At 38.9% G+C, this 27,746-nt stretch overlaps 1 protein-coding gene across 1 annotated transcript in view; it reads left to right on the forward strand.

Moving 5' to 3' along the window:
• Positions 1–27,746, forward strand: part of LOC131693212 (DNA-binding protein D-ETS-3) — a 244,701-nt gene that overhangs the window by 137,871 nt on the left and 79,084 nt on the right. Inside the window, exons 4-5 of the mRNA XM_058980861.1 lie at positions 1,359–1,409; positions 12,693–12,770. Coding sequence (XP_058836844.1) covers positions 1,359–1,409; positions 12,693–12,770 — 129 coding nt within the window. The remainder of the gene's footprint in view (positions 1–1,358; positions 1,410–12,692; positions 12,771–27,746) is intronic.

Consider the following 27,746-nt stretch of genomic DNA (forward strand, 5'->3'; position numbering starts at 1 on the left):
TGAAAACATTCAGTGTGATCTCAAACTGCGCTGAGCGACAAAAATACATCATTGTGGAGCCAGCAAATTGTATTCGTAATATAGTTGTCAAAATAAGATACAGAAAATCATTAAAACTTTTATGACCCAGCCATATTGTCTGGGTACTCCGAGTAAAATAGTAGCCGATAGTAACCATTAATTAAGGCGGAGAGAACTTACGAATAGCATGGTAAAATTGCTGATATCATGAACATGAGTCACATTTCGGGGTGCCAGATTCGATAGTAAATATCGATACCGATCAAAATATCACGATAACGTGAATATAGATTACGAAACATCCTGTATTCATGAACATAAATCCCACTTCTCTGCCAGAAAAAATCCGATGCAAAACTCGTAAATAAGATAGAAAATTACGAAAATGGTGACTGAGTTCCTGAAATCATGAACATGAATCACGCTATTTTTCCAGTGAAAAATCACGCAATTCGCGACTAAGCTCCTGAAATAATGAACATCGTTTAACTGTCGGTTCTTTTAGTTGAAATAGTTTATACGTCAATTGGATATTTGCAATATATTCGCACTTCCAGAATGAAAAATATTTTTGATTCTGGCACGTATTTACAAAAAGGAAAATATTTATGAAGGTAGACAAGCATTGAAAACTGACATGAAACGATCTCACCAGCTCTGAATAAATAAATTCATGAGATTTCTGTGAAGAATTCTCCATCCGTGAAATTGCTGCTTATCGCTGTGCGCTTGAATATTTCATTTTAAACCACTGCGATGGGACATTGTTTTGAACATAACACTCGGGGAGAATCGCGTCGACTAACAATCGGGTCACTATATGAAAGTTAAAAGCTACTAGTACTTTCAGTATGTTATGATGTTGTTTGCTCCTATGTGTTTCGATACCGCAAACAACTTTGTGGAAGATTCCAAGAAGATAGGAGAATATCTAAAAAAGTTATCATGAAAAAACTAATTTTAAGGGGTCTTCCATATAATATGTTCCATAACTTGTAAACTATTAAAGCTAGATATATAATGTTTTCAGCAATTTCTTTTGTAGTAATATTTGCTACAACTTTGCCGAAGACACAAAGTCTCTATCTTAATTAGTTCGGAAAATAAATTTCGTATATCACTTACAGGTGAATTAATCAAGGAACGGTATACTCCTGTGGATGCGCAATCATAAGAACAACAACTTCTCCGAACAAACTATACTTGTAAAGTCAACGGTTTAGACGCTATTAATTTTAAGCACGAAAACGACGTTTTAAAACACTGTGCATTGCCATCATTTATTAGCATCGTCCCACGCGTAAATCTAAAACTAACAACCTGCCTCTTCTTTCCAGATTCATCGTATAAATCATCATGGGGTTCGCACAGTTCATCGCAAAGTCAAGGTAAGCAAATGTACCTTCTAATGAACTAATGAAATTTCACATACTACTACTGTATTGATAGTGAGAAAGTATCTCATCTTCAATTGCCACTTTCACGATACCCATCTAGCACATCCCATTCCGAACTCGATAGCTTAAACCAGCTGCAAATCTCGTTATCCCCGAATAAAAACTCAAACACGTCCCGACGCACTAGGAAACCCGGCCGGAGGCAATGATGGCACGGTTCTCTTCTGCGGTTCATAATGCGCAATCAAAGCTGAGCCAATATCAAAAACAAATGTTCCGCTCTCTTGATCTTGCTAAACTTCAAAGAACCTCTGCCTCGGTTTCGGATGTGTCTGTTCATAGAAGCGCCTCCGCTTTATTATCCCCTTTCACGATCCCTGATCCTTGCGGGATGGGAACTTTTGCGCCTGTTTTCGATGTCCCGTGCAGTAGCGGCGCTAGACTTCACAGCTCGCTCTTTACGGTTAGACAAGTTTTATTGGCCGCGGGCACATTTTCCTTCTGTGCAAACTTTTGCAGCGAGCTGTGTCTTTGTACGACCGCAAGAACAACGTAATGCCTTCGCTAAGTTCTGGATCCGTGTCGTAACTTATGGAAAGCGCAAATTTTGCCAGTGGAGAGCCTCCCTTCTTTCTGGGCTGCCAATGTGAATGGCGATGGGGAATGACGCCTTTCGATTTAGATGTGGGAGTATAATACCAGAACCCGGGCATGAACGCATACTCATGATGGTGTTACAAATTACACCCCAGAGCGTTTTCAGACACAGCATTAAAATTAAAGTTTAACCGAGCGAGAGTGAACCGCCTGATGGCTTTGTGACCGTGTCACAGCACAGCGCAGCACACTGTACAACCAGGGGTAGAATGTGATGGTTTCGCGTGAGGTAGCACAAATGAAAGCGCCACATGCTGAGCGCGAAGGAAAACAGATTTTCCAACTCGTCCCTGTTGTTGGTCGGAACAGCCGCCGCCGGGAACCAGTGAGTGGTGGCTAGCATTAGGAGGTGCGGAGTTATCATACCGACATGTGCGATTCTCGACTGAATCAAATTCAATTTGAATGTGATCAAAAAGTGGTTTGATGATTCGCACTGATTGTAAACAATAAAAGGACTTCGTCAAGGGGTGCCAATGTAAAGATGCTGGAGGCTATTTTAGCTCTACGTCGGCAGTTCGATAAACGGCGGCTTGCCGAAGTGTGATTATTGCGCTTTTGGCAGTCGGTTTTCAGGTTTGATTTACGTCGGATTTCGATTAAGTTTTGATAATGTTTTTGGTACAACCGGTGGGGTTTATGTTACGCTCGTGTAGAAATGAGCATGGACTGTGCAATGAGTAGTTTGAATATTATTCTGGTCGCAGTTGAAAATCAAAATATTGAACTTGCGCCTTTCGGTATTTTTCCTTATTTGCAGAGTGGGCAACTAATGTGCATCCTGTATACCTGTTAGAAAATCAACTTGTCCATCATCTACACCAGTTGCGCTTTTGCTTGCGCACGCTGAAAATAGCAGAAAAATCGAAAGGCGCAAGTCCACTATGTCGATTTTCAACTGCAAGTAGAATATAATTTCTTCGTTCGTATCATTTTGAAAGTTTAGTTTTGGAGCACATGTAGTTTAGTCTTTTGTAGGTGCCATTAGAGTGACAGAAAAATATAACCCCACTCTGAGTCGATTTCTGTCCCACCAGGAGTGTCTGCTCCGAATTTGAGCCAAATCGAACTAGTCTAGCTACCGGTCCATCGTGCTTGAAGTTCATATGGGATTTTTCGACAATTTAAATAAAGAAAACCCACTTGCTCACATTTTCGCCGCTAGGTGGCACTGTGTAGATTATCAGGAAAAGTGAAACATAAGAACATAATTCTATTATCTACAACTTTGTCCAAGACCACAAAGCGATCCGTCTCGAACAGGAAGAGTTATTAAACTTTCAACGAAGTGAAGTCTGAGTTAGTTTTATATGGGGCCTAAACTGCCGCTATACGCGTAACTGTCCCATGTGCTATGGGATTCCCTATACACATGGGACAATTATGCGTAGAACGGCAGTAAAAGCTCTTGATGAACATGATGGTAGTGGTTCGAACTTATTTGTTTTGTGAAAAAAGGTTGCGTTTAGTTGAATGGGTTGTTTGGAAGAATGGTAATATATAAGATGAGCCATGATTTGGCTGTAAATAGTTTCACATTTCACAGCACAGAGGGCACAAACACCAACTTTTTAATGTAGGGAGATAGAACTCGCTATCTTGTATTGCAACCGGTTTATAAAATTCATTCTGTAAATAGCCCTTGAAACTCAGCTTCTAGCCGAATCTAAATGTAATAATTTGGATCATGTCAATATTTACTCATCACATTTTTTATGGTATCGCAGTACGCGGTAATTGCAAATACCAGATTTACAACTTTTCGCACTACTAATCATTGCATTTAGATTTTTCACATTTTTTTTTTTTGGAATATGCAGCTGTTCTACGCTAAACGTGGTCCTCGATAAAGTTGTAGATAATAGAATTTTGTTCTTAAGTTTCACTTCTGGTGATAATCTGGTGTATACAGTGCCACTTAGCGGCGAAAATGTGATCAAGTGGCTTTTCTCCATGTAAATTGTCGATAAATCCCACATGAACTTCAAGCACGTTGGTCCGGTAGCTAGACTTTTTCGATTTGGCTCAAATTTGGAGCAGAAACTCCTGTCTGGACTATTTTCTTTTGAACACATTCACATTAGTCTCGTCCTTATCTCTTGGCAGTGTATTGAAAGGTTTTGATCCTATTTAGAACAATGAATTTTGCATGGATGCTAACAGATAAGAAGCTGGCCTTATGTCGTTTGCATATCGGGTGTCATACTGGTGAAGGTCTCTACCCCGTAAAAGGACTAGCGCCAGAATATCTGCATTAACGAATTGGTTAATGCAGATATTCTGGCGCTAGTCCTTTTACCACTTTATGAATTAGGAGTAGAGTGAGAAATGGTGCCTCACCGAAGGCCTCTGAAGTGCGTCAAATATGATTCAAATTGATGCTCTTCTGTTGCATCGTAAAACAAGTCTCATCACTTTGTTTTGTAACTTCTAGAGGCGGTTCATCTGCTGTTCATTAGCAAGGAATATTATAGAAGGGTAAAAATCAAACTGTGGTTATATTAATGTTTTGTACAGATGAATCAAGTTCCACTTCGATAATTTTTTGCTTAACCGACACAAAACTCCATATTTTTTCGCGATCTTTTTAATAGTATAGTCGATGAGTTTTTTGAAACTTAGATTTTTATATATAATCACTCCCAGGTACTTAATTTCACTGACACATTCTAACACATTATAATCCAGCTTAACATTAACATAATCACTGTTCATTGGCTTTTTCTCAATTTTCAATATGTATTATTGTTTTCGTCACGTTCAATTTCAGTTTTTTTTTTAATTTCAGCCAAGAACTCAAACTTTCTAAATCACTATTCAGTTTTTCGGTAGCAGCAATAGCATTATCGGAAGCAATAAATATCACAGTATCATCAGCAAACAAGTTTATATCACAGTATTTTAGAATTCTCTTCGCGTCGTTAATGTATAAACTAAATAACAGGGGACACATCACGCTTCCTTGTGGAACACCCACCGAGGTTTTCTTAGCGTCTGACAAGACGAAATTGTACTTGGTTCTTTGACTTCGAGGATCCAAATAGGACGAGAACCACTGAAGAGCTGTGCCCGTGATTCCATATTTTGTCAGAGTGTTCACCAATCTCTTCCATGAAATCGTTTCAAACGCTCGCTTTAAATCTAAGAAAACTGCAAGCACGCAAAGTCTTTTCTCTAGGCTTTTCTTTCACTTGTTTAAAACCAGATTTAAAGCCGTTTCACAAGAATGGTTTTTTTCTATAACCCGACTGTTCGGGGGTTGGAAGATTGTGTATTGAAACAAAATTTAGCAGTTGTTCTTTAGCAATTAATTCCAACGATTTTTCGTAAAGAGGGAGCATGGTAATTGGCCTGCATTCTTCTGCGTTATTTGTTCCTTGAGTTTTTTCAATTGGGACTACTATACCACTTCCATGAGCTGGGAAAAACTTTCGTTAACGACTCGTTAATCACGTCTAGTAGCATATTTCCAACACAGTCAAATGAATCTGTAAACACTCTGGAACTAACACCATCCGAATCGGTTTTTGCACCTAATGATCAAATAACTGACCTTAACTTTTGGGGCTCCTCTGCATCATCGATTGAACTACTAATTTCTTCAACACTGCCAACGAAGTAGTCATTAAACTTTTGTGCTACTATCGATTTCTCCTGCACCTCGATACCGTAGAACATTATGGACTTGGAACGATTTCCCTCAGGTTTGATCAGTCGTTTCACAATCCTCCACAATTCTTTACTGTTACTTTTATGCTCATCAGTACTGCGTTGGACATATTCCTTTTTACTTTGACGCAGGGTACACGAATATTCATTGCGATAAACTTGGTACACAGTCCACGCATAATTCGAGTTCTGCTGTCGATACGCTCTATATGCCTTATCCCGTTGTCGTTTCATCTACAGTAGTTTCACACTGCACCATTTGCACGATTTCTTCGATTTGATGAACTTCTGGCATTAGTTGCGTAGTCAATTTGCTGTCGCTTCTTCGCCACCAACTTTCACCCTTGAATGTCTTGTAAACTAGGCATGTATTACTGTAAGCAAAGTGTTTGATATCTACATTCAGTTTGCGGCTTTGGTTCAACTGGTCACAATTCGAACAGCGAATTTTCATTTTTCAACATTTTTAACCACCGTTGAAGCCACTTTCACGATGCACTCAACTTCGCATTTAACTATGCGACCAAAGCTTTGCTCAACCACCTTAAATTAGGAGTCCTGGATAGATTGCTTCTGATTTCCAACTGATTGGCGTACCTCCAAGCGTCACTTTGGAATCGCCAGGGGGATTCAGTTTGGTCGTTTGACGGTGTTTGAAGTTGATCGTTTGAGTCATGGGTAGGTTTAGTTGTATTTTCCAGTTGTTCGTGGGTTCGACAAAGATGCCCAAACAGCGCTCCAACCTCGTACACATTTCAGCCTTTGTATCGATTTTGTTGGCAATTTTTGGCAAATTTAAGACTATGAGAAACAAAAACAAATGAAATTGAAAGATGGATAGATATTCTAGAGTGAATCAGTTATAAACTAGGACTAGGCAGGCTCATATAGACATGATAGAAAGAAAATGTGAAGAATCCTTTGCCTTCTGCTAAGTAGGAGTTGGGCGTTGCACCTAAGTCTACCGCATGGTCATTGATAGAACATAACTCATCATCATGTTTTACCGCCGGCATTTCTTCCTTTCACAAGTATGGCGGTGTCGTCTGCAAATAATGACAAGCCACGGTGTGTTTGGTAGAACAATTTTATTCGAAAAAAAATCGGCATCGCTAAAACTTCAGCCTGTGATAGAATGAGCTTTTCCCTTTCATTTGAAAGTAAAATTAAAATATTCTGTCGGGGGCTCCAGAACAACTTTTCATTTTAATTTTTTTTTTGTTTGAAAACTTAGGTTTTTCAATGAAACTAGTTCACATTTTTGCCCCTAGGTAGTACTTTAGACATTCAAATATTACCTAAAGTGAGAATCTGATGGACAATTTCATTATGTACAACTTTGTAGAAAATTACATTGCGATCTAAAATCGCCAGAGAAAGCTATTAAATTTTTATCAAAGTTTCTAGATTCGCACGGGGCCTATTGGTTAAGATTTTTTCGTAAAAAAATGGATTGCCTTATTTTAACAGTGTGCTCAGAAGAATCGGAATGCTAGTAAAGTCCCACCTTCAAGCGTAAAAAACATAATTCCAGATTCCACCGTTTTATGCGCACCAATGATATTTTAGGAACATGGAGATATAGAGAAGAGTAGATAAAATTTGAACGCAATGCAGCAAAATGAAACAGTTTTTTTCTGTCACAGATATATTTGTTTCTTCTTTTTTTCTTCACTAATTCTGGAGTATGCTTGATGTAATCTTGAATCAATCTTTTTGCTTGTTAGCATCTTGTGGGATATATTTGGCCCAAATTTTAAATTTCATCAAACTCGATTAGATATTCAGTCATTTGATTTGATTTCGATTGCGAATCCTGATTGACAGTTTCAGGAAGAATAGAAAAATAATTCGATAAGATTTATGTTCAAGTTTGTTAACTTTTGGGAATGTACATTGAACAGAAATCGCAATAGTAAATGAGAAATAAAGGTTTTTTCTTTTGTACGAAGATAGCGATCTCAATATAAAAGTAGATATAGAATGTATCACCTTTACCCGAAAGACGTGTTGCTGTTAATGTCTTCAGATTCTGAATTGAGCTGGCAACTCTGTCTTCTTGATATGTTGTCTTTGCTCTTATCCCATATTATGAGGGAAATCTTCAATAAACAGACTTGTATTACTTTGAGAATTTACTTAATGTATGGTCCAGCCTGATATTTTCTTGTTCGTTTTCTGTTGTGGTCCGTATTCAACGAGTAACTACTCCAGAATTTCTTCTTAAAGGAAATTATGAAACATGGTTTTGTTCTGTTTTCTAAGATTATGTGAAGTGTGTTCGATTTGGAAATAAAATTTCAGGACAAGCAAAAATCTGCATCTATAAATTCTGATGAAATGAATCTACCCCAAAAGATAACAAGAATGGATCCAAAACTCGAAGAGCTTTTTTTTCTTTTCAATCATCTTTCTTTTAATGTTGATAAAGACAAACAGGATTCTCAACCCAACATTGCAATGAAATCCGTCTTTTATTACAATGACTAGAGCTGTCTACTTTAGTTCATTCAAATATAAAGCTTTGAATTTAAGCCAATTGTATTTTACCAGGCAGGATAGAATCAGGAAGAAGGGTCATTCTAGTTTACATTTGCTAGTCCCTAGAGCGAGAAAACAAATGAAAAAGGCATGATAAAAACCGTTGCTACATTAATCAACACCTTGAAAAGGTATAATATTATCGAATAAATTTGGTCAACACCTTTCCACACCTCCTTGTTCATAAAATGTCATTTTCGCCCAAGACCCGGAGAAATCTGAAAATAGATTTTTTCTGCTGAGAATGGGACTTTGTATACATTGAAATTTATCTGAATTTACTAGTCATTTAAACCCAACATTTTTTGTAAGTCCTTGTTAATCGAATTCTTAATCCATAGGCCCCGCGCACATCTAAAAAGTGATAAAATTTTAATAACTTTCTCGCGTGATTTTATATCGATTTATAACGTTCTACGAAGTTGTAGACAATAGGATTGTTTATCAGATTCTCACTTTTAGTATTTTTTGAGTCTATAGTACCAATTAGTACCAAAAATGCGAATTAATATCATTAAAAAGCATAAGTTTTCAATCAAAAAACTTTAAAATAAAAAGTTGTTCTAGACCTCCCGACAGAATATTTTAATTTTACTTTCAAATGAAAGGCAAAAGTCCATTCTTTCAAATCCCGAAGTTTGACAGATGCCGAATTTTTTTGAATAAAGCTGTTGGACAAAGATACCGTGAAGCAGCAGGCATCGGGGAGGGATATCCGACGTGTACATATTATACACCATTGGCCCGAGGAGGCTCCCTTGGGGTACTCCAGCTGGGATTTAGAACACTTCCGATACTACTCCCAGGAGCGAGACCTTGAACGAACTATATCGTAGGTAGTTGCAGATTGTTTAAATTTATATAATATTTGACACATCTGGATAGCCCCGAGTTTGTAGATGTGTTTGGATGCCACAAGATTCAAAACTGCGTTGAAGATGTACACCTTATTGTTATACTAAACTATCTAAAAAGGGGACTGGGGAGAACACAAGCCCTCCCCCTCTTCTTTTAATTTTCTAGTTACGTCTATGTTATTCAGTAATTCATTCTGAACATTTCATTCAAAGTTACTAAGCCTCTGCGATGACTATATTCTCATTTATTTAAGTTCAAAGTATCCGTGTCAGTGGTGTACTGGTAGTGTTGGAAAGAATAAAGAATTTCTGCATTTGGATTGAACCATAAGTTTTAAAATCGTTATATCTATTTTTTGAAAACTCGTAGATAGTTACCGTCTTCGACAAAGTTGTTAACCAAGGTTTGGACTATAGGTTTATAAAGCTGGTTTTTCATATTGAGTGAAATGGCGATCTTTATGAACGTAAATCCAAAATAATTGATTTCCTCATATAAATTCCCATACAAACTTTGAACGCAATGCGCAAACCCGGGAAGCAACCAACCACTACCAAATTTTGCACAGGCATTTGGGGCCACAAAAGGAACTCAAAAAGTGTTGTGCCCGCTAGTTTATATCATTTTGAAGTTTTCCTATACAACCGCGAGCCACTCTATTATCCATGTGTGTTATATTGTTTAGGATCTGTTAGAGAACAGTGGGGTTGTGGCCATTCAAACCCTCGTTACAACTAATTTTGAAGCTTGGTGCTCCGCGTAACGTTTTCCAACGCCTTCTCGGCGTCGAGTAGCGCGATAGCCCTGTATTCGTAGACGGCTTTGTTCTTCTTAACCTTCTTAACAGTACTTGAGAATAAACTCAAGTTGTTATGCAGAAAAATTAAACCTAATGCCCTATCAGTGCAAAAGATCGGATTTAACCGAACCGTCCGACACTTGTCTAATCCAATTTCCAAGCATAGGATCGATCTGAAGTTTTCCAGATAGACACATTATGAATGACATTGTATTCTGTGAACAAAATTTAACAGTTCATCTCCTAAAAGCGCGATATCGGAATTATTCTTTGATTAATTAGACACAGAGCGGTGCTAGTTCACTGCCATTCTACGCATATGATCCAAAACTGATAACTTCGATCGAAGATAAAGATTATTTTAGCGATCTGGAGAGAAACGATGGATCAAATAAAACTTTACAATCTACAATTACGTTCATATTCAACGTTTCTAGTGTAATTAGTCCAGTTTTTCATCAGAAAAATTCAATTTTTTAGAAGGTTTTGCCAAAAATGCTCAAATTTACGGATCAAAATGCTATTGGTCCAACCACCATCAACACAAATGATGTTGTCTATTCATTTTTTTACGAAAGTGTGCGATGAGAGCTTTCTTGTTAAGTGGGCGACTACAAGTTTTACTAAAATCGGAAATGGATCAGATTACCATATTTTAAGTACTTGGAAGCGACGGTAGTGATAAATAGTTCTACAGGATCGATCTCACTATTGTAGTTAATAATATCGTACCCATGTCTTAGTTAATGAAACTTTCTCTTTCCATAAACATAATATTTTCTTTTTTGGTTATTTTATTAGTGAGACAGTTATGGGTGGAATTTCAACAATGGAACAAACAGGTTTGATATTTTTTACGGATTTTCTTCATTAAACAATATTCCGTATAAGAGTTTGTAACTGCCACACGTAATGTTTATGGAGAAAGGCGGTTTGAGCCTCGGTCCGTGGCTTTCGACTGGTATGATCCATTCTCGTGGGTTCGGACTGGTTGGTGTGTTCCTACTTGCAAACGAATAGATCAATCCACTTGGATGACATAGAAGATAACAACAGAGAACATGAACAAGACAATAGCTGATACAAATCGAAGTTTGTTCAGTGATGTCTCAAGCGCGCTGACAAGAGATCGTTTATAGGAGTAGATAAACTAGAGAAAAGACATCACAGTCTCTGAAACAAATATGCGCTTAATTGTATCCTCCGGACCGGTGCTCACAGACAGTTCGTAAAAAATAGTTTTTGGTTTAAATTTTGTTTGCAGTTTGGCATAAACTACAATATAATAAATACGTAATAATACTAAATGTCAGTTAAGTGCTAAATAACCAGTACATCATGTCATCCTAAAGCTTTCAGGTTTAAATCGTTATTTTCTTATGTCAAAAAATTATATCCGTTAGCGTGCTCTTGATAATTTTGCTTGTTTTGCTTAAATATGTGATAATTCGCCTATTAGATAATAGCAGTATCTTTCTGAATCATTTGAAATCTTCTAAAAATTATATAGTACCATTCAACTGAATTTTTCATTTTGTGAGAAACACAATTTGTCCATCTTACCCACAGTGTCCGTCTTCGACGCATTTCCCCTACATAATCAATAGTCAAACATGATGAAGACCCCCTACAAGTATTGCACCGAACAGGATGAAGCGTACCTATTCTAAACTGGCAGAGCTTTATCGCAAGGTGAAAACATTCTTTCAAAGGGGTTTCACCGTCAATAAATCTTCATTAAACTGTCGATACAACAATTTGGAACCGCTTCTAATCATACAGTTAGTTTAGAGATGCAATCATCTTTTGTGTCAATTTCATCAGTATTTAGAAAGTAGAAAGTAAATATACTATAACTTCCTTCGTTTCTACCCAACGAAATGATTCAATGTTTTTTGTTGACCTTATTCGTTTCGAAAAGCACATTTTCAGCCCAAAAACATACTATTTTTCTTTCCAATTAGGTACCCCATTCATGCATACGGCACAAACATTGTTCTCTGCTGGTTTGATACATGTGTTTGCCTTTCGCTTGGAATATGTCACATACCTACCTACTCGTGGTTCATGTTTTTCAAACGACACACACAAAAAATGTAACATTCTACTAGTGCATGTGAACCGTGAAAAAAAGATCAAAAGAACTGTGTTTGCATAGATTTGCTTCGATTTTCCTCCCTTCTCCGACGGTACTCCGATGAGCGCCGTTAGGCCGGTCGGATGTTAGCTTTCACCAGTTAAGCATCAGTCCAGACCTAGATTGGCTCCACTTGTGCCGAACGTTCGATTTGTTTTTTTGTCCTTTCACTGTTATCCTTCATTGGATGTATTTTATTATACAAATTCGGGCAAATTTAACAATATCGAATGTCAGGCGATTTTTTTATTGTATCTTCGTAATCTTCCGTGGGTGTTCTGCTGGCTTCCAATGAAAAGGCTGGTGGGTTGGCGAAAAAATATATGTGGTATGTTGCACCGGTAGTTTGGGGGAACTGTTAAAACGAGATGTGGTCTCGGTCTAGAACTATAATTACGGGAATAATATGATTTACTACCTAAGTTTATATAAAAAAAAATCTAGAAAACTTAAAAAGGTTTCCTTCCGCAAAATCTCAACTTGTCCAATAGACTAAAGACAAACCAACAATCTGAAGCATTCGTTCTTTGTCTTTAGACCAATTCTTCATAGGAGACAAACTGGTAATTGATATTCCATTTTTTGCTTTTCTTTTCTCTGTGCTATTTTTCAGGCTACAGTTCAAATCCGCTGAGCAGCGTGAGCGTCGGGAAATCTTCATTAGATGCACATTCACACTTTAGACAGCCAGGTAAATAAAATACACAGAAATACCAGCAAACTGAAATCTGAAGCTTGAATGTTGGTGTGTTCGGTTTTATTTTTCCCTTAGCTTCGATAGGACCTCTGTGATTGCGATTTTCGCGCAAAAGTCCACACATATACCGAGCAACCAAAATGTGTATGTACACAGCTTAATAATCGATAAGCATCATTTCGTTCGGCCAACGTCAGGACCTGCAGCATCCCTAGGCGATGGGCTAGGGTGGGGTTGGAGGACTAGGCAAACATAGATCAATTTTCCGACTGCGACTTTCGCCGGCATTCTGCCGTAGTTGATGGTGCTCGGTGGTAGCGAATGTGGGAGTAAACAAGCAGACGAATAATGAAGTTGGATAGTTGGCAAACATGAAACGTAATTAAAAGCATTTCGGACAGTCGATGAAATGCTTCTGAGAGCAAAATTGATCCCGGGATGAACTGGCCTGTTTGCGAAACACGGACCGTATGTAGCTCGATGAACATCCCGACACTTGAGATGATGGTCATCTTTGGCTGCTTCGAATTGGAATTGCTATAAATAGTTAAGCACTAATCTGATAAATTATATGTGAGAGAATATTTGATTTCTTGACATCAACAGTCTATGCTTTTGTACTCATTTCTTGTAGTATCTTCAAATTTTCAACAATCTTCTTGTATACAATTTACTTTTTTACGACTATAACATATCTGAAATACTCTAAAAATTACAGGATAAAGTTTGAATATAATTATTGAATCATTAATGTATATCTGTAGAAATATTCCGCGCTACTATAAGAACCACAGCACAATACCTCCTTCGACATCTCCGTCTCCCTCGGGCCTTCTCTTGTCAACCATGTCGAAGGAGTATGTAACAAAAGTGTACCATTATATTGTAATTGTTGCACCCACTAGCCAGTGACACACTCAATGACACTCGCACACACACATAACACGATCCCCATCCACCCTCGCAAGGAAACATATACGACTAGAATGAAATTCCAGAATTATTACGTTGCTCTTCATGTGGAATATAATAAAATATAATATGAAATGGCACACAATAGTTGCTCGCACGAACAATAGAAAATGTTTCATAACAATTTTCAATACACGGCTTTGTTTTCCGCACCGTAAAATCGGCGCCAGAGGGAAATCAGAGCAGGGATGCTGGCACGTGGTGGTGGAAGCTGTGTCAAACAATGCCTTTAAAATGTATACCTCAAACCCCGCTCGACCTCCTCGGAACGAATATATTCTATATCCTAGATTTTTTGTGTGGCAACAACGGACCGATAATAATGGTGGAAAGCAGAACTCTTGTCAACGGCCGTCGTCGTTGTCGCCGAAGCACCTACAATTCCAGCCGTACATAAATACACACTTTTGGACCACTCCTGATGATTATTATTACACATTGAGAATGGGGCACTTCAACTTTTCCAGCTGAAAAACTCGGTGAGCTCGGTGAATTGAGAATATATCGTTTTTTTTTGCGCGCGGCGAGCAAGTTTTGTCACAAGAGGATCCTTCTCCAAATTATGGTCTTGAGCAAGTGTCCTGGAGTGTCCTCTTAGAAACAGTTTGAACAAAAATGTGCATTCATGTGTGCTATGTCGGTGTAGACTGAAACTGTTCTGCATCTGCGAGCAAATAAATTACAGGTGTGAAAATTCCGCTCTGCACTAATCTCTTCCTGGTCGCTTGTTGGTGTTCGGAAAGTTAGTCGTGTGCTCCAGCTATGAAATTATGTTCTCTAGTTGAGCGTTGTAAATTCTCAAAGTAATAGTTTTTGGTGACAATATCACTATACCCAGTTGTTGAAGTTTGATGTAGCCATAGTAAGATGAAGTTTTTTGTTTGAGTTCCATAGAAAAACTCTGCTAAGAGATAAAATTATTGAATTTGTACTGTAAAAAGTTCTCAAGAATTTTGAATTCGCTTTCTGGGCAGCAGAAATCATTTTTCGAAGTTTTTACATCAATTTTTTTGCTATTGTTCAACAAAAGCGCTCGAACTGATATAAAAACATTTCAGTATATAGTCAGAATAACGCTCATTTTTCGCTCTATTCTCATTGCTAAAAGAGGATTGTTTTACACTTATCGTAATACGACATGATACCGATGGAGACGACTCGTTGCTTTCTAACAGTCAATTAATTATGCTCCCGTAGGATATTGTAGGTGTTCAACAATGAGCAGCTTGAAATGTTCGAACCCAACCTACAGACTGCATTGACGAAAGTAGACACATTCCATACCATACAGCATGTAGATTAAAGCCTCAAGTTGAGATGAATGTCGAAATAGAATTGACTCCCCGGCACGAGCTAAATCCATGCTCCTTAACCCATTATTGCCCAACTTATTTTTCACACGCAGCACAAATTGAGTTTTCCGATTGGAAAAAATAATGTGGTCATTCCAGTGAAATTAATTTCCTACTAAGAGTAGCTGATATAATAAGGAACAACCAGTGAAAATTTCAGATTGATCGATTAATTAATTCCTGAGATATCGTGGTCGCCGCGAATGAACTTTTCAACAAAATACAATTCCGAGATAATCGAGTTTTATTGTCGCTGCAGCGAGTCAACGGTCTAGCGTATCAAACACTACGCACCGCCTACGAGTGGTCAATGGGTAGCGGTCTATAAATCGCTGTAACTCAAGTTTTAGTATTCCGATCTTAATGAAATTTTGAGAAAATTTTCCTCAGCGTATGTAGTTTGAGAATATTTAATTTACAAAAATTCGATTTTTTTCATCATGACAAAAATGTGTAAGCCCTTAAGGGAAAATTGAATAAAAACAAAACATAAACACCGGTTTAACCACTCTAACTTCTCTAAACGTATTCTGTAAGAGTATATGAACAATATTAACTCATTGATAATGCCTGTTCTGTGTTATTCCTTAAGTAATAGGAGTTATTCTTAGCACCTACTATATATAGTAGGTTGGGCAATAATGGGTTAACCAGGCCCTTCTTGATCCTATTCCGGGGCACAAACAAAAAAATGTTTGAATCTTTTGGAGATTTATCAAGTTCTGACCGAATGATATTCGGTCATGACGGAAATGATAAGCTTCTGATAGTGGTAAATAATTTAATAGTGGTAAATAATTTAAAGCAGGCATATGATATTGTAGGCTACGAGCCTTCTACGATGGAGTACATAGTATGCGTACCAGCTAATCAGGTTGAAGTAGATGGTGCTGTTTTCCGGATCGAGTTTGATTTGCGCGGAGCTGCTGAAACTGTTTTAAAGACCCCATGCTTCAAACAGTGAAAATACCGCACTGCACACGATTGCATTCAGCATCAGTTGCAGCTGGCGGGAAAAGGAGATAGCTTCGCCGGCTTTGCTCTACCTAACTATCTTTTCTTTGGCAAGGATAATCCACCTGTTCGCTTTTTGTGCCGCGGGTCATGAACTGCGCAAATTTCAAACAATTGGGACACACAGCCTGCCATTGCAGCAATAAAGTTCGGTGTGGGAAATTCGGTGGGAATAATGTAGATGATTCCTGTGAAAGAGATATAGAAATGTGTCTCTACTGTAGAGGAAGTCCACATGATCTCTCGACATGCTCCGTGTACAAACAAGACGACAGGAAATTGAAGCGTTCTCTTCAGGGTCAGTCAGGTCACTCATTTTAGAACCATCCCGAGCAAACGAGCATCCCATGAAACCCCCATACTCATGGTCAAAATTCACCACCGCTATATGGAATTTTATGGTGCTTCGCTGGTTTTGAAATTTGAAATGGACCATATTCATAGTCTTTTAATGGGGTCGTATGACATCTGAGCCCACGAGAATTTGCTCATAGTGTCTATGATAGAGTGGCACGCTAGCATCTGAACTTTAGTTAGTTCAGTTTGGGCAGTCGTTTGTTTAATTTTGGGTTACCACGCAATGAAGGAATAAGTTAATCATGGTCTGGCGATGGTCGCTTAGGACCAGTAAGCCCATCTCGGTTTGAGACGCTAAGTTTTCCCGAACAGTTTACTGCATGTCCACAGTACTGTAGTTGCTTTATTAACAGGTGCGAGTTCCAATTTAGTTTTTTGTCTAGGATAAGTGTTTCTCTTCTTCTGTGTAGTTAATTGTAGTTCTATTGAGAGTTGGAGAAACCAGTTTTTTTTCCTATTGGATAATGGTACAATGACCGATTTTACAGGGTTCATGTTGAGTCCCTCTTTGAAACACTAGGTCATGATGAAGTTCAGGGCTACTTGAATCCGATCGCTTAGTACAGATTCAAGTTTTCCATCATATCCAACAATCTCGAAACTTATTTCAATCAGATGATTGAGAAGATCGTCCACCACTAGTGACCAGAGCAAGGGTTACGGCACATCTCTCTGTAAACAGCCTCTATTGGATGTTATAGTTATAGAAACCAGACTCCTATCGATTTTTCCACTCTCTTTTTCCAGAGTCTTGTGAATTTATATGTAGGACGTATTATCAATAGCACCCTCGACGTCAAGAAAAGTGCAAATTGCTATTTTCCAGAACTCGAAAGTTTTATCAATAAATGTCACTAAATTTGCCCTTGTGATATGCAAACTTGTTTAGCGGAACTTTCAATAAGTGCTCCGTTCGAATATAGTTTTTCATAAGTTTTTCCATCAGTTTCAGAAGTGTTGATGTCAAACTGAAAGGTCTAAAGGCCTTGGATAGTGTCAAGTCCTTTTTATCTGTTTTTAGAATAAATATTGCCCTAACTACGTGGGTGCCCCAGCAGCAGACAGGATCTCAGGATGTTTAGTAGATCCGAAAGAATTATGTCTACCAATTTTTGTAGAAATATTGGTAGAATATTATCAGGACTGGGGGATTTGTAGAGTTCGAAGGTCTTGATAGCCATTTAATTAGAAATGTTGTAAAAATTTGACAGGCCAGTTTCTGTGATGCCTCACAAGTCCTGTTAGGACGGTGTCGACCACAATCCTGACCTGTCGAATTCTCGTCTTTCGCAACCGACCCATGAAAGTGAGGGTTCATTAGAAGGGCTTGTTTATGCTTCTGCAGTATTTTATGAGGGCATCCATTTCAGAAGGAGGTGCTTTATCCGCATCGCCTGAGAAGTAGGCAGATGCGATCACAATCTCCCGCTTTCCCCAAGCCGTCAGTGACTCCAATGTTATTGCAATGACGTCTCATTGAATTAATCCTGTAATTGAAGAGAATTTTATTGCTCCGTTTATCAAAACTGCCGTTCTTGGAGTAGGCTGGTTTTTACAATATACCAACTTGTGAGTTAGCTAATTTAAGCCAAAGATTTTATGTTTATTTGCCCACTGCTCCTGCTGAGATCGATGTCTAGGCGCTCTTTGGTGGCAAAGACGCTTGTGGCACCTTTTGTGTGATGATAGTTCACTTATGTCGTTTTTCATTGAAAAACACTGGGGCGGTGGATTGCACTGGTTTTGCACTTTCTAGCAGAAGTGGGAATGAAACACGTCTAGTGGCCTGCTCTTCTGCTGGAAAATGCAACACCAGTGCAATCCACCGCCCCGGGGTTTTTCAATGAAAAACCCCATTAGATGCAGCGGATGCTGCTCTTTTTTTTGTTGGAGTTTTCTACCGTCGATATTTGGGGCCAATGCTTCTTTATTGTGCCGACAGCTTGTCGTAGGCTGTGTGCTGTTCGGTCTTCCTGTGGCGTTCTTTGGCCCAATTTGTGCTTCAGCTCTTGCCGTTTGCGCATTTCTGCGTTTCCGATCGTCTTCATGCGTATCAGATCGTGAGCCGCATACGGTAGGGTGCTTTTGTGTATAACTCGTGAGACGGGCTACCACCGATGCTCTCGTTACTCTTGCTGCAAACTTTCTATGATCAGTAGTCCAACGTAAGGTGTTCCGTGTCCGGTCACCAACAGGAATTTTTTTCAATTCATGCTTGCCTAGAACTTCCTCGTTCGGCAAAGACGAGGGTACCCTTGAACTGGCGGATTCTAGTCTTTCCGAATACGTAGTTCAGCTGGTAAAGCACTTATTTTGGAATATGTGACGTTTCAACGACTTCTAATGAAGTTCCTTCTCAGGACTTGATTGCAGCTGTGGTATCCTGTAGCCACTTAGCTGTATCTGTGTCTGCACAAGCGATTTCGAGATGGCCTTGTTTGTATGAGCACTTCCTAAACTTGGGTCTCGTATTGCTTGAGCTCTGCTCCATGACGCTATCGATTTGCGCGCATAGAGTAGCATTCAGCTGTTCATGGCTGAGAGTATTTGCAGGCTACTCAACCAAAATGACGGCCATCGAGTACGACTTGATCATTTCGCTTAAAGTTGGGCGCTGCTCAGTTTTTAGTGTCTGTCTAGGATCCTGCCTGATCTTTTTCGGTTATGTTTCTTCCTGCACCCATGATTGTCCGCCGAACTCTGTCGCTTGGATTGTGCCTTCCCTATTGGGATTTCTGCCAACTCTAGCACTTCAGCGGGATTGTGGCCGATTCTCAGCAGCGTTTCCTCGCCGTTCCGCTTAAGTGATGAGTTCTTCCTGTTTCTCTTTTTTATACTCCAAGCCCTTCGCCCCACCGGTTGCTCCACCGGACTGGTCTGTGTCCTACCTGATCACTGTCCGATCCTCGTCTCTATCTGGAGAGTTTAGAATGGACGAAGCGCAGGACACAACATCCTTCAACGAGCCACTATTCAGCAGCAGCCCAGGTTTTACTTTCCGCGCAATCCTTTTGCACCCCAATTGCCGCAATTTTCTACAAACTCATGTTTATAACATTAATTTTGGTGGCCATTTTCGGCATATTTAGGACTAAGAGAAACGAAAGCAATAAAATTGGAAGACGGATATGTATTCTAGAGCGAATCAGTTATAAACTTAGAACGGAAAATAAGGACTAGGCAGGCTCATATGGACATGATCGCAAGGAAATGTGAAGAATTCTTTGCCTTCTGCTAAGTAGGAGTTGGGCGTTGCACCCAAGTCTACCGCATGGTCATTGATAGAACATAATTCATCATCATGTTTTACCGCCGATGCCGGCATCTTGATTTATTTGTCCGGTTTTCATCCGATGATCAGTCCATAACGTTCAGAAAATTCTCGTGAGCTGTTGTTGAAGTGTCAGCAGACATCTTGAGATTGGTTCCAAAGGCGAAGGACACTACAAATCTATGTGTCCTAAGTGTCGCTCAACATTGGCCTCGACCCAGTACAGAAGCAGCAAGCTTTTAATCCGTCTACTTGGCCTGAAGGCCTACTGTTTCGAAAATTTATTGACATGTCAAGAAAACGTATTTGCGAACCCGAGCAGAACCGACTACTTCTTACAAAAAAATCTAATGGGAAATTGTTGTACACGCTACACCATCGACCACCGAACTACCTCCACAGACACCATGCCATCATATAATCCAAGCATAATTTCGTTGTCATCGTCGAAACTGCAAATTCATGCTGTATCGCCTGTACTACCGAAGCCTCTGAGCGCGGAATATTCATATTCCGTCGGATATTCGATCTCGTCAAGAATGTTTGTCCGCCCCGGCACAGATGTTCTACGTTTGTTGAATCTATTTGATAACTTTCTTGAGGATAACATTTTCACACATGATTGGAGACAAGTTAGTGTTATCGCCATCGAAAAACTAGGAAAACCAGCCTCCGACCATAACTAGCATCGACCGATTGCAATGCTATCTTGCATTCGGAAGTTGTTCGAGAAAACGATTATGTTTGGTCTCGACAATTGATTCGAAGCGAATGGCTTATTGTCAGTTACACAATTTGGCTTCCGTAAAGGCAAAGGGACGAGCGATTGTCTTGCGTTGCTCGCAACAGAAATTCAAATGGCCTGTGCTAGCAAATCGCTTCAGTTTTCTTTGTCGATTCTGCATGCAAAGACAATTTGCAGATGCCGGTGTGGTCTCCATTACAGTTTCCAAAGCTATCAATTTGCAAGGACCATTGCAAAACACCTTGGACAATTTGTCTGCCTGGGCGCTCCTGCAGGGTATCTGACTTCTGAAAACTGAACTATTCGTATTTTGCCTGAAGCAACGCTTACGCTTCAATTAATAGGTCAAACTTAAACTCAGGTTTTGACATCCAAAAATCTCGGGGTATGATTCGACTCTAAAGGAGGAGTGCCCTTCCCGGGAGACCTGATCAGGCTGCACCAAATAACGATAATATCGGTGATGCAGTGCGGGTGTTTCGGTTTTCGCTCCGCTGCGAACATACACTTCATCAAACTAGAGCGAATCCACTATGGTTGTTCGCGTATTGCTTTGGGTTGCATGTACTCGACCGATACGATGAGTCTACAAGTGCTGGCGGGTATTCCTCGGCTCTCAGCTTTGGGACCTCTCATATTGTTTGTTCATTCGATGTAATATATACAACGCGACAGTAATTGCAAATTTGGAGAGGCTAGTCGAGCTCAATTCCCATACCCGATGTTTGTCCTTTATGATTCTTCTACGTGTTATCTGTACCTCTTTCATGCTTCTAATTTTAAAACTTTTGTCTTCGGCTCATGCATGAGAGATGAGATTCGTGGAATACCGGATCACATACGACCGCAAGCGATTACAAACAACTTTTATAGTAAATTTTAAGAAGTCGACTGAACAAGCTCCACAAACTTTGGTATATTCAATCAAAACTCACCGCTTCATTCAAACTCTCTGATTTCTACGTCACAAAACTTCCTGCCATTCAGTATACCGTGATTCATTGCATACCTATCATTGCTCTTTTGTTTCGGACAGCCTCAGCTTAATTCGTTCTGAGAAACCTAGAAAGCACATTTTGTATTTCCTGGGGAAAATATGGGAGCTCTAGCGTGCTTTGTCCGTAGGATCGTACAAAATTACCTTAGTTCGGGTTTACTCGCCTTACTCCATCCCGGGTAGTGAAGAAATGAACTATTTAGCTAACACGGGCGCTTTTTTAAGGAAACATTAACGAAAGACCAATCGTACCACGCAATCAACGTGCTCGTTGATTCTTCGTAAAAATTCGAGCAATTCGTAATAAGCCTTCGAACGTCATTTCGTTAATTTCACGAAAAACTCGTAATAAAAATAAAAGTGGCTGCGAATGATTCATTCTATGTACGTGAAATTCGTGAATTTTACGAAACTGTTTTGTATGAAGTCAATTCGTGGCAGATTTTAGAATATGTTATCTCAGTGTGGAGACGTGGTATCTTCGCAGGTATATACAATAGAGATGGTCGGGTTTCAATTTTTTCGAACTCGAGCCCGACCTGAACCGGATACCATGAAAATTGAAAAACCCAAACCCAACCCGAGCCCGAAATTATAAAATTTGAAAACCCCGAACCCAACCCGCGCCCGAACATTTTAAAACTTAAAACCCGAACCCGACCCGACCCCGAACCCGAAAATTTAAAATTTGAGAAGCCCGATCCGAACCCAACTTGCTAAACCGGGAATCAACCAAAGATCTCGAAGATTTTTAATTCTAGGCACCCGAGCTAGACCCTCATCTAAGAACAATAGAATCACTCGAATCTGAAGTAGCACCATACGCATTGAGTTATATCTGCCTATGGAAAAACGAATCACTGTCGAGTAGAATCCGCATTTATATTTACTATTATTGAACGTCGAATTTGTAATGTTCTGAGAAACTTATAAATCGTCGATATCTTAACCGGAAATTATGTTAAATCGACGACTAACTCATGGGGAAACAGAAAGATTAATGGTCACAGATTCAAACAACCTTGCCCCTCGTACTTAACCGAAAATTTCTATTTTGTTTATCAGAAGGCAGTTTTGTATAATTTTTTACATTATTAAATTAAGCTATGGCAATTGGCAATTCGTATTCGACAGTTTACACGTTACGTTACTGGTTGTTACGGTCAAACTTGTATCGAAGGGTATCAATCAAGATTCTCTGATACGTCCTTGATGTCCCATCATTAGCGTTAAAGACCATCCGTAAATGGCGTAATATTATATGTGGGAGGGGGAAGTTTTGTGTTTTGTGATGTTGTGTTGCTACAGGGGGTAAGGCGTCATGGCTTGCTACGTAGCTTTTTTAAAGGGGAATTGGGGATGACCTGATGTCACAACAATCTTACCCGTTTCATCTAACAAACATCGTTTTTTTTATTTTTTACGAGGACAATGGAGGGGAGGGTAGAGGTTTGTGACGAAATGCTGCGATGGGGGAGGGGGTGATCACTCAAAAAATGCTACGTCATTTATGGATGGTCGCTTAGGACGATCTATGATGGGGTATCTAAGTTATTTTATGCTTCAGATTATACGGTAAGCGCGCCAGTAGAGATGCTTGGATATCTCCAAACTTTTAAAAATCCGTTAATGGCTTCAACAGAATACACAAGATTTTTGCGATCAATCCCTTAAGTTCGTGGAAATTAATGTATTTTTATGAAGGAATCCGGATCATGCAACGGCTTAGCCCGGGAAAAATCTGAAAGAAAGTGCTTGTTTCATATATGTACCACGGATTTGATAGTGGTGCTATTATACCATCACCATATGAGTATCATAAATAACGAAACTTGGCAGAATTGAAGCTAGGTTTAGGTCTAATGGAACAAAGACAGTCTCTAGAAAATAAATGTGACTTAAACTATCTGCTTTTAAAAAAATAAGGTGCCCTTTTAAAATTTAAGCCCCTCTAATGCCACCAAAGTACCACCAAATTTGTGAGTTCAAATCCTTGTTATTCCGTTACAGTTTATTTTAATTGCAAGCAATCTTTATCATAAATCACTGCACTTGCATTTTATGTACAGACGCAAATAGCGTCAATAAATGGTTGGGTTGTTTTGTTCAAAACCCGAACCCGACCCCGATAATTTGTAATTTGAAAAACCCGAACCCGGCCTAAGCCCGGAAGTTCAAAATTTCATAAACCCGGACCCGACCCGAAACCGAAAATCCCAAATTTAAAAACCCGGAACCCGACCCGTCGGGTCCGGGTTTCGGGTCCAAAAACCCGAACCCGACCATCTCTATTACAACAGAATTCATGTGGTGAGATTGCGGTTGGTAAGCTCCAAGACAACCGTAATGAGGACGACATGAACGCATAAGACATCTAGAGACTAGAGAAGGCAGCTCCCTAAAGGTGCAGCCGTATCGAATATGAAATATCGTATCAATATAAAAAAATTTAAAACATCCGCAAACAGTTGCTTCTTTCTTTTTGAATTAGACCTGTACACGGCTTTGGCATGTAATAACCCGATTTTTATAACTTATTAGCGTAGCATAGGCGTAAAGTATGCTATGCTAATTAATTTTGACGATGGAATAACAGGATTTATTTGCAATTTATCTATGAACGATGCATGAATCCAAGAACGAAGTCAATTATTAGGTATTGTAAAATCATGCTAGACAAGAATCGTGTTCCAGCACTGCGCTGGTATGGAAACCAGAGAATATAATTACAGTTGATCCATCTAGCTTGCAGAATCTAAAATTACTCAATAAAAACACACAGAGTCAAGTCAGCTGCAAGCACCACAGAAAATTTTGCTCCGCAACACTTGAGAATAATTATATAATAATTTTTAATGAATTAACATGCTTCCCTCTGAAGTCATGTTACAAGCCTTGTACCGTCTTAATTTGCATATTTTAACATGCTTGGCTGATTATGCACTTGGTCGGTCACAGAGGACAAGGGGACGCTCATTTCCGGTTCGTACGTACCATGGGGTGAGACATTTTTACATTTGCCGAAATATCTTGAACCAAGCTGACCCAACAATTATGGTCTAGAAATAAAGGAACTAAACAGGACTGGATTGGTTCCGTTAAACTTTTATTGGCTAGAACATATCCGCATTGTCGATTCTTACTTGCACCCAGTCCGATTTACAGCAACTGTAGTCATGGAAATCACTATTAATTACCATTGAATAAATACTTCTGTGCTCTTTTGATCCCCTCGTGCATAGAGCATGATTCGAAAACAACGCGGCAGATTTTTCACAAATTGTTACTGCGACAGGCTATTTTTTCATGATATGTAAAAAATAATGACAAAGCAATAAAAATCCTCGACGCACCACAATCATCAAACTCTGACACACAGCCGCACGCCGAACTGCCTGCAATCGATCCGGATGAATATAACCTAAATTTACGTTCTGGTTTGAGCAGTATTTATTCTATACGCTCGTACCTTGATACTCCGACACATTAAGTGCTCTTATCCTTGCCAATTGTGGGGAAAAGTGTTCTCGCTATCGTAGTAAATGGTTCTCAAACGCAATGCCGAGGAGGAGAAGAAGGTGGCGGGGATGCTTTGCTGTGGTAAATATAGATTCAATTAGTTCCTATCCAAAGCGAACTTTAGAACATACTTTACCACGAGAGTTCGACGCTTTGAAAAGACCAAGTTGAGTGAGGAAAAAATGTTCTCTAGAGGCCCTTCAGTAGAAAAAAGGAAAAAACGTCGCAGATTTCGCCAAAGGATGCTCTTTAGCAGTGACATGGTGCTTTTTGATGAAGGAAGAATTGGTCGTATTTTACGCCACGTACTTACGACCGACAAAAAAGGGCGCGTGACACGTGCGACAAGCACGGCAAACATTAAGCTACTTGAATCGCGCAGTTTTGGGTGAACGCAAATGAATATATTTTCAATAACGATTGAAAGTTTTGAAACATTGCATAAAAATAGGCGAGTAAATGGGTACTCGATAACTGGATGGATTAAAACGAAGTGATCCGTTAAGTGATTTTGGATGATGGATTGTTTTACTATAAGATATGCAATTGTACGAAAATGTATCGAAATTACGAGAAGTTATATTTAAGGGATGTTTTCAAACTTCGAAAGTTCTGTAAACTAAACCAATCAAGAATGTAATATTTATTAAAACAGAAAATTATACTTATTTGAAATTTCTATCCCCGAATAAACTCAATTTAGTCAGGCAGTAGGAGCATTCAATTGAATTTGTTCCGACATTCAGTGATTTGAAATACAAACACAGTTAGCCTAGGTTATGCGATTATTGACAATCCGTTGTTGTTTGACCATTTGGCTGTCGTACCGCACCCCTTCAGATATGGAATAAAGATTCGACCGGAAACTCCCCCACGGGTCCAATTTTGTCCAGAGCGAAGGTGTTATTTTATTTGCTTACTTACTGACTTCTGTTTGCTTCTCTGTCTTATTGTCCGATTTCTACGGAATTTGATTTGATTGTTGGTTTGCTATTGGAAATGGACGAAATGACCGTGGAATTGAATAAATAGATAATTTTTGCGCAACACAATTTATTTTTTTATTTTGGGGGTAAACTTATTGAGAAATTTGTTAACTACACACCAAAAAATAATGAAATTTAAACGACATGTAAATCAATACGAATGTAAACATACAACGATTGAATCAAAAATTTCATTGAAAATTACGTTAAAATCAATTGGAGCATCAAACAGCATATAATTTTACACTTTCATTCGTGTAATATTACATGTCATTCATTTTACAGCAGTATTCGAGTAAAAATACATTGAAGTGCATTGGTTTTCCGTTCAAAGAAACTGTAATTTTCAATCCACGCATAAAATTATAAAAAATTCGTTGAAGAAAGCACGACAACTCGTGTGTATTTGTGGTGGAACTTAATTTTATATTTATATTCATGCTCCAAATATGTGCGTGAAAATAAACTTAAAATTACAAAATATTTTTTTCTGTGTAGGTAACAACTCCGTTTATGAGAATATTGAGATTTTTCTTCCATAGCTACACACAAAATTTATTTATTATCATTCTACCGAACTAGTTTACCGTCATAGATTGTATCAGTTCAATAGTTTTAACCGCGTTATCCTATCAAAGTGAAATGAGGACCTTTTATATTGAAATTTATGTGCTAGGCACAGTGGGCATTAGACTAGTTCAATTTTTGACTTTTAGCTCCACCAGGCTCGACTGATTCCTTTTATGGACCTTAATTATTGTGCAAATTTTTGTACCGATTGGTTGTGTCTACGGACCCTCCAAAAATTTCAAATTTTATATGGAAGTTTGTATGGCAAATCGGTTAACATTGAAAATAAATTCTTAAAAAATCACCTTATCAATCAATTAATCAGAACACTATATATTTCTAAAGGTATTCTTCTACTGAACCCATTCGGGGAACATTGCCAGTTTATGAAACTTCGTTGAGAAAAGTTATTAACTAAAGAAGCAGTAAGACTTCAAAACAAGTGGATTTTATTAGTAACCATAGCAAGGGGAAACGTTTCTGACAACGCGATTATCTTGGGAGTGCCTTTCCTTTCTAACGAAGATTTAGTCGGTCTAGTTATAAAAATTGCAAATTGCATTGGTGTGCCCTTAGGCCGCGATGCAGTGATGTCTGCTTCAAGGTTGTCGCCAGGGAACAAAGTTACTAATAGCCTGGTTCCCATCAGAGTAATTTTTAAAGATAATGGAGATAAGGAAAAGTTGTTTGCAAACAAGAAAGAGTTTGGTAGGCTATTATCTACTACGATCGATAAATCTTTACTCATGAATGGAAAACCTACATACGTTGCAATAAGAGATGAGTTAACACCGCTTTGTTTAGAACTTTTGAATGAGATGCGCGAGTGTCAGGAAAAACTTGATATTAAATATGTGTGGTCAGGTAGAGGCAGGGCCGCAGAGAGAAAATACGGGCCCGGGGGGTCCAACGTACGGGCCCCCACCACTGTGTATTGACTGAGTACAAAAAAGTGAATGTTTGAAATCCATTGGAGTTCACTGATATTATATATAGTACACCGAAATTTATGTCCAGTTTTTTGCTCTAGTTGTTTGTAGTGCCAATGAAGGAAAACAACCTAGAGCTTTTCATACTTTGGGAGTTTTTTAATACCTCTTCTACAGTTTTGGTGACTTTGAAATGCGCCATTTTTGTCAGTAGCATTTTTAAAAGTAAGGAGAAAGATTAAAAATGTAGTGATACAA

This window comes from Topomyia yanbarensis, chromosome 3, assembly GCF_030247195.1.
Source record: "Topomyia yanbarensis strain Yona2022 chromosome 3, ASM3024719v1, whole genome shotgun sequence".
Classification (NCBI taxonomy): Eukaryota; Metazoa; Arthropoda; class Insecta; order Diptera; family Culicidae; genus Topomyia; species Topomyia yanbarensis.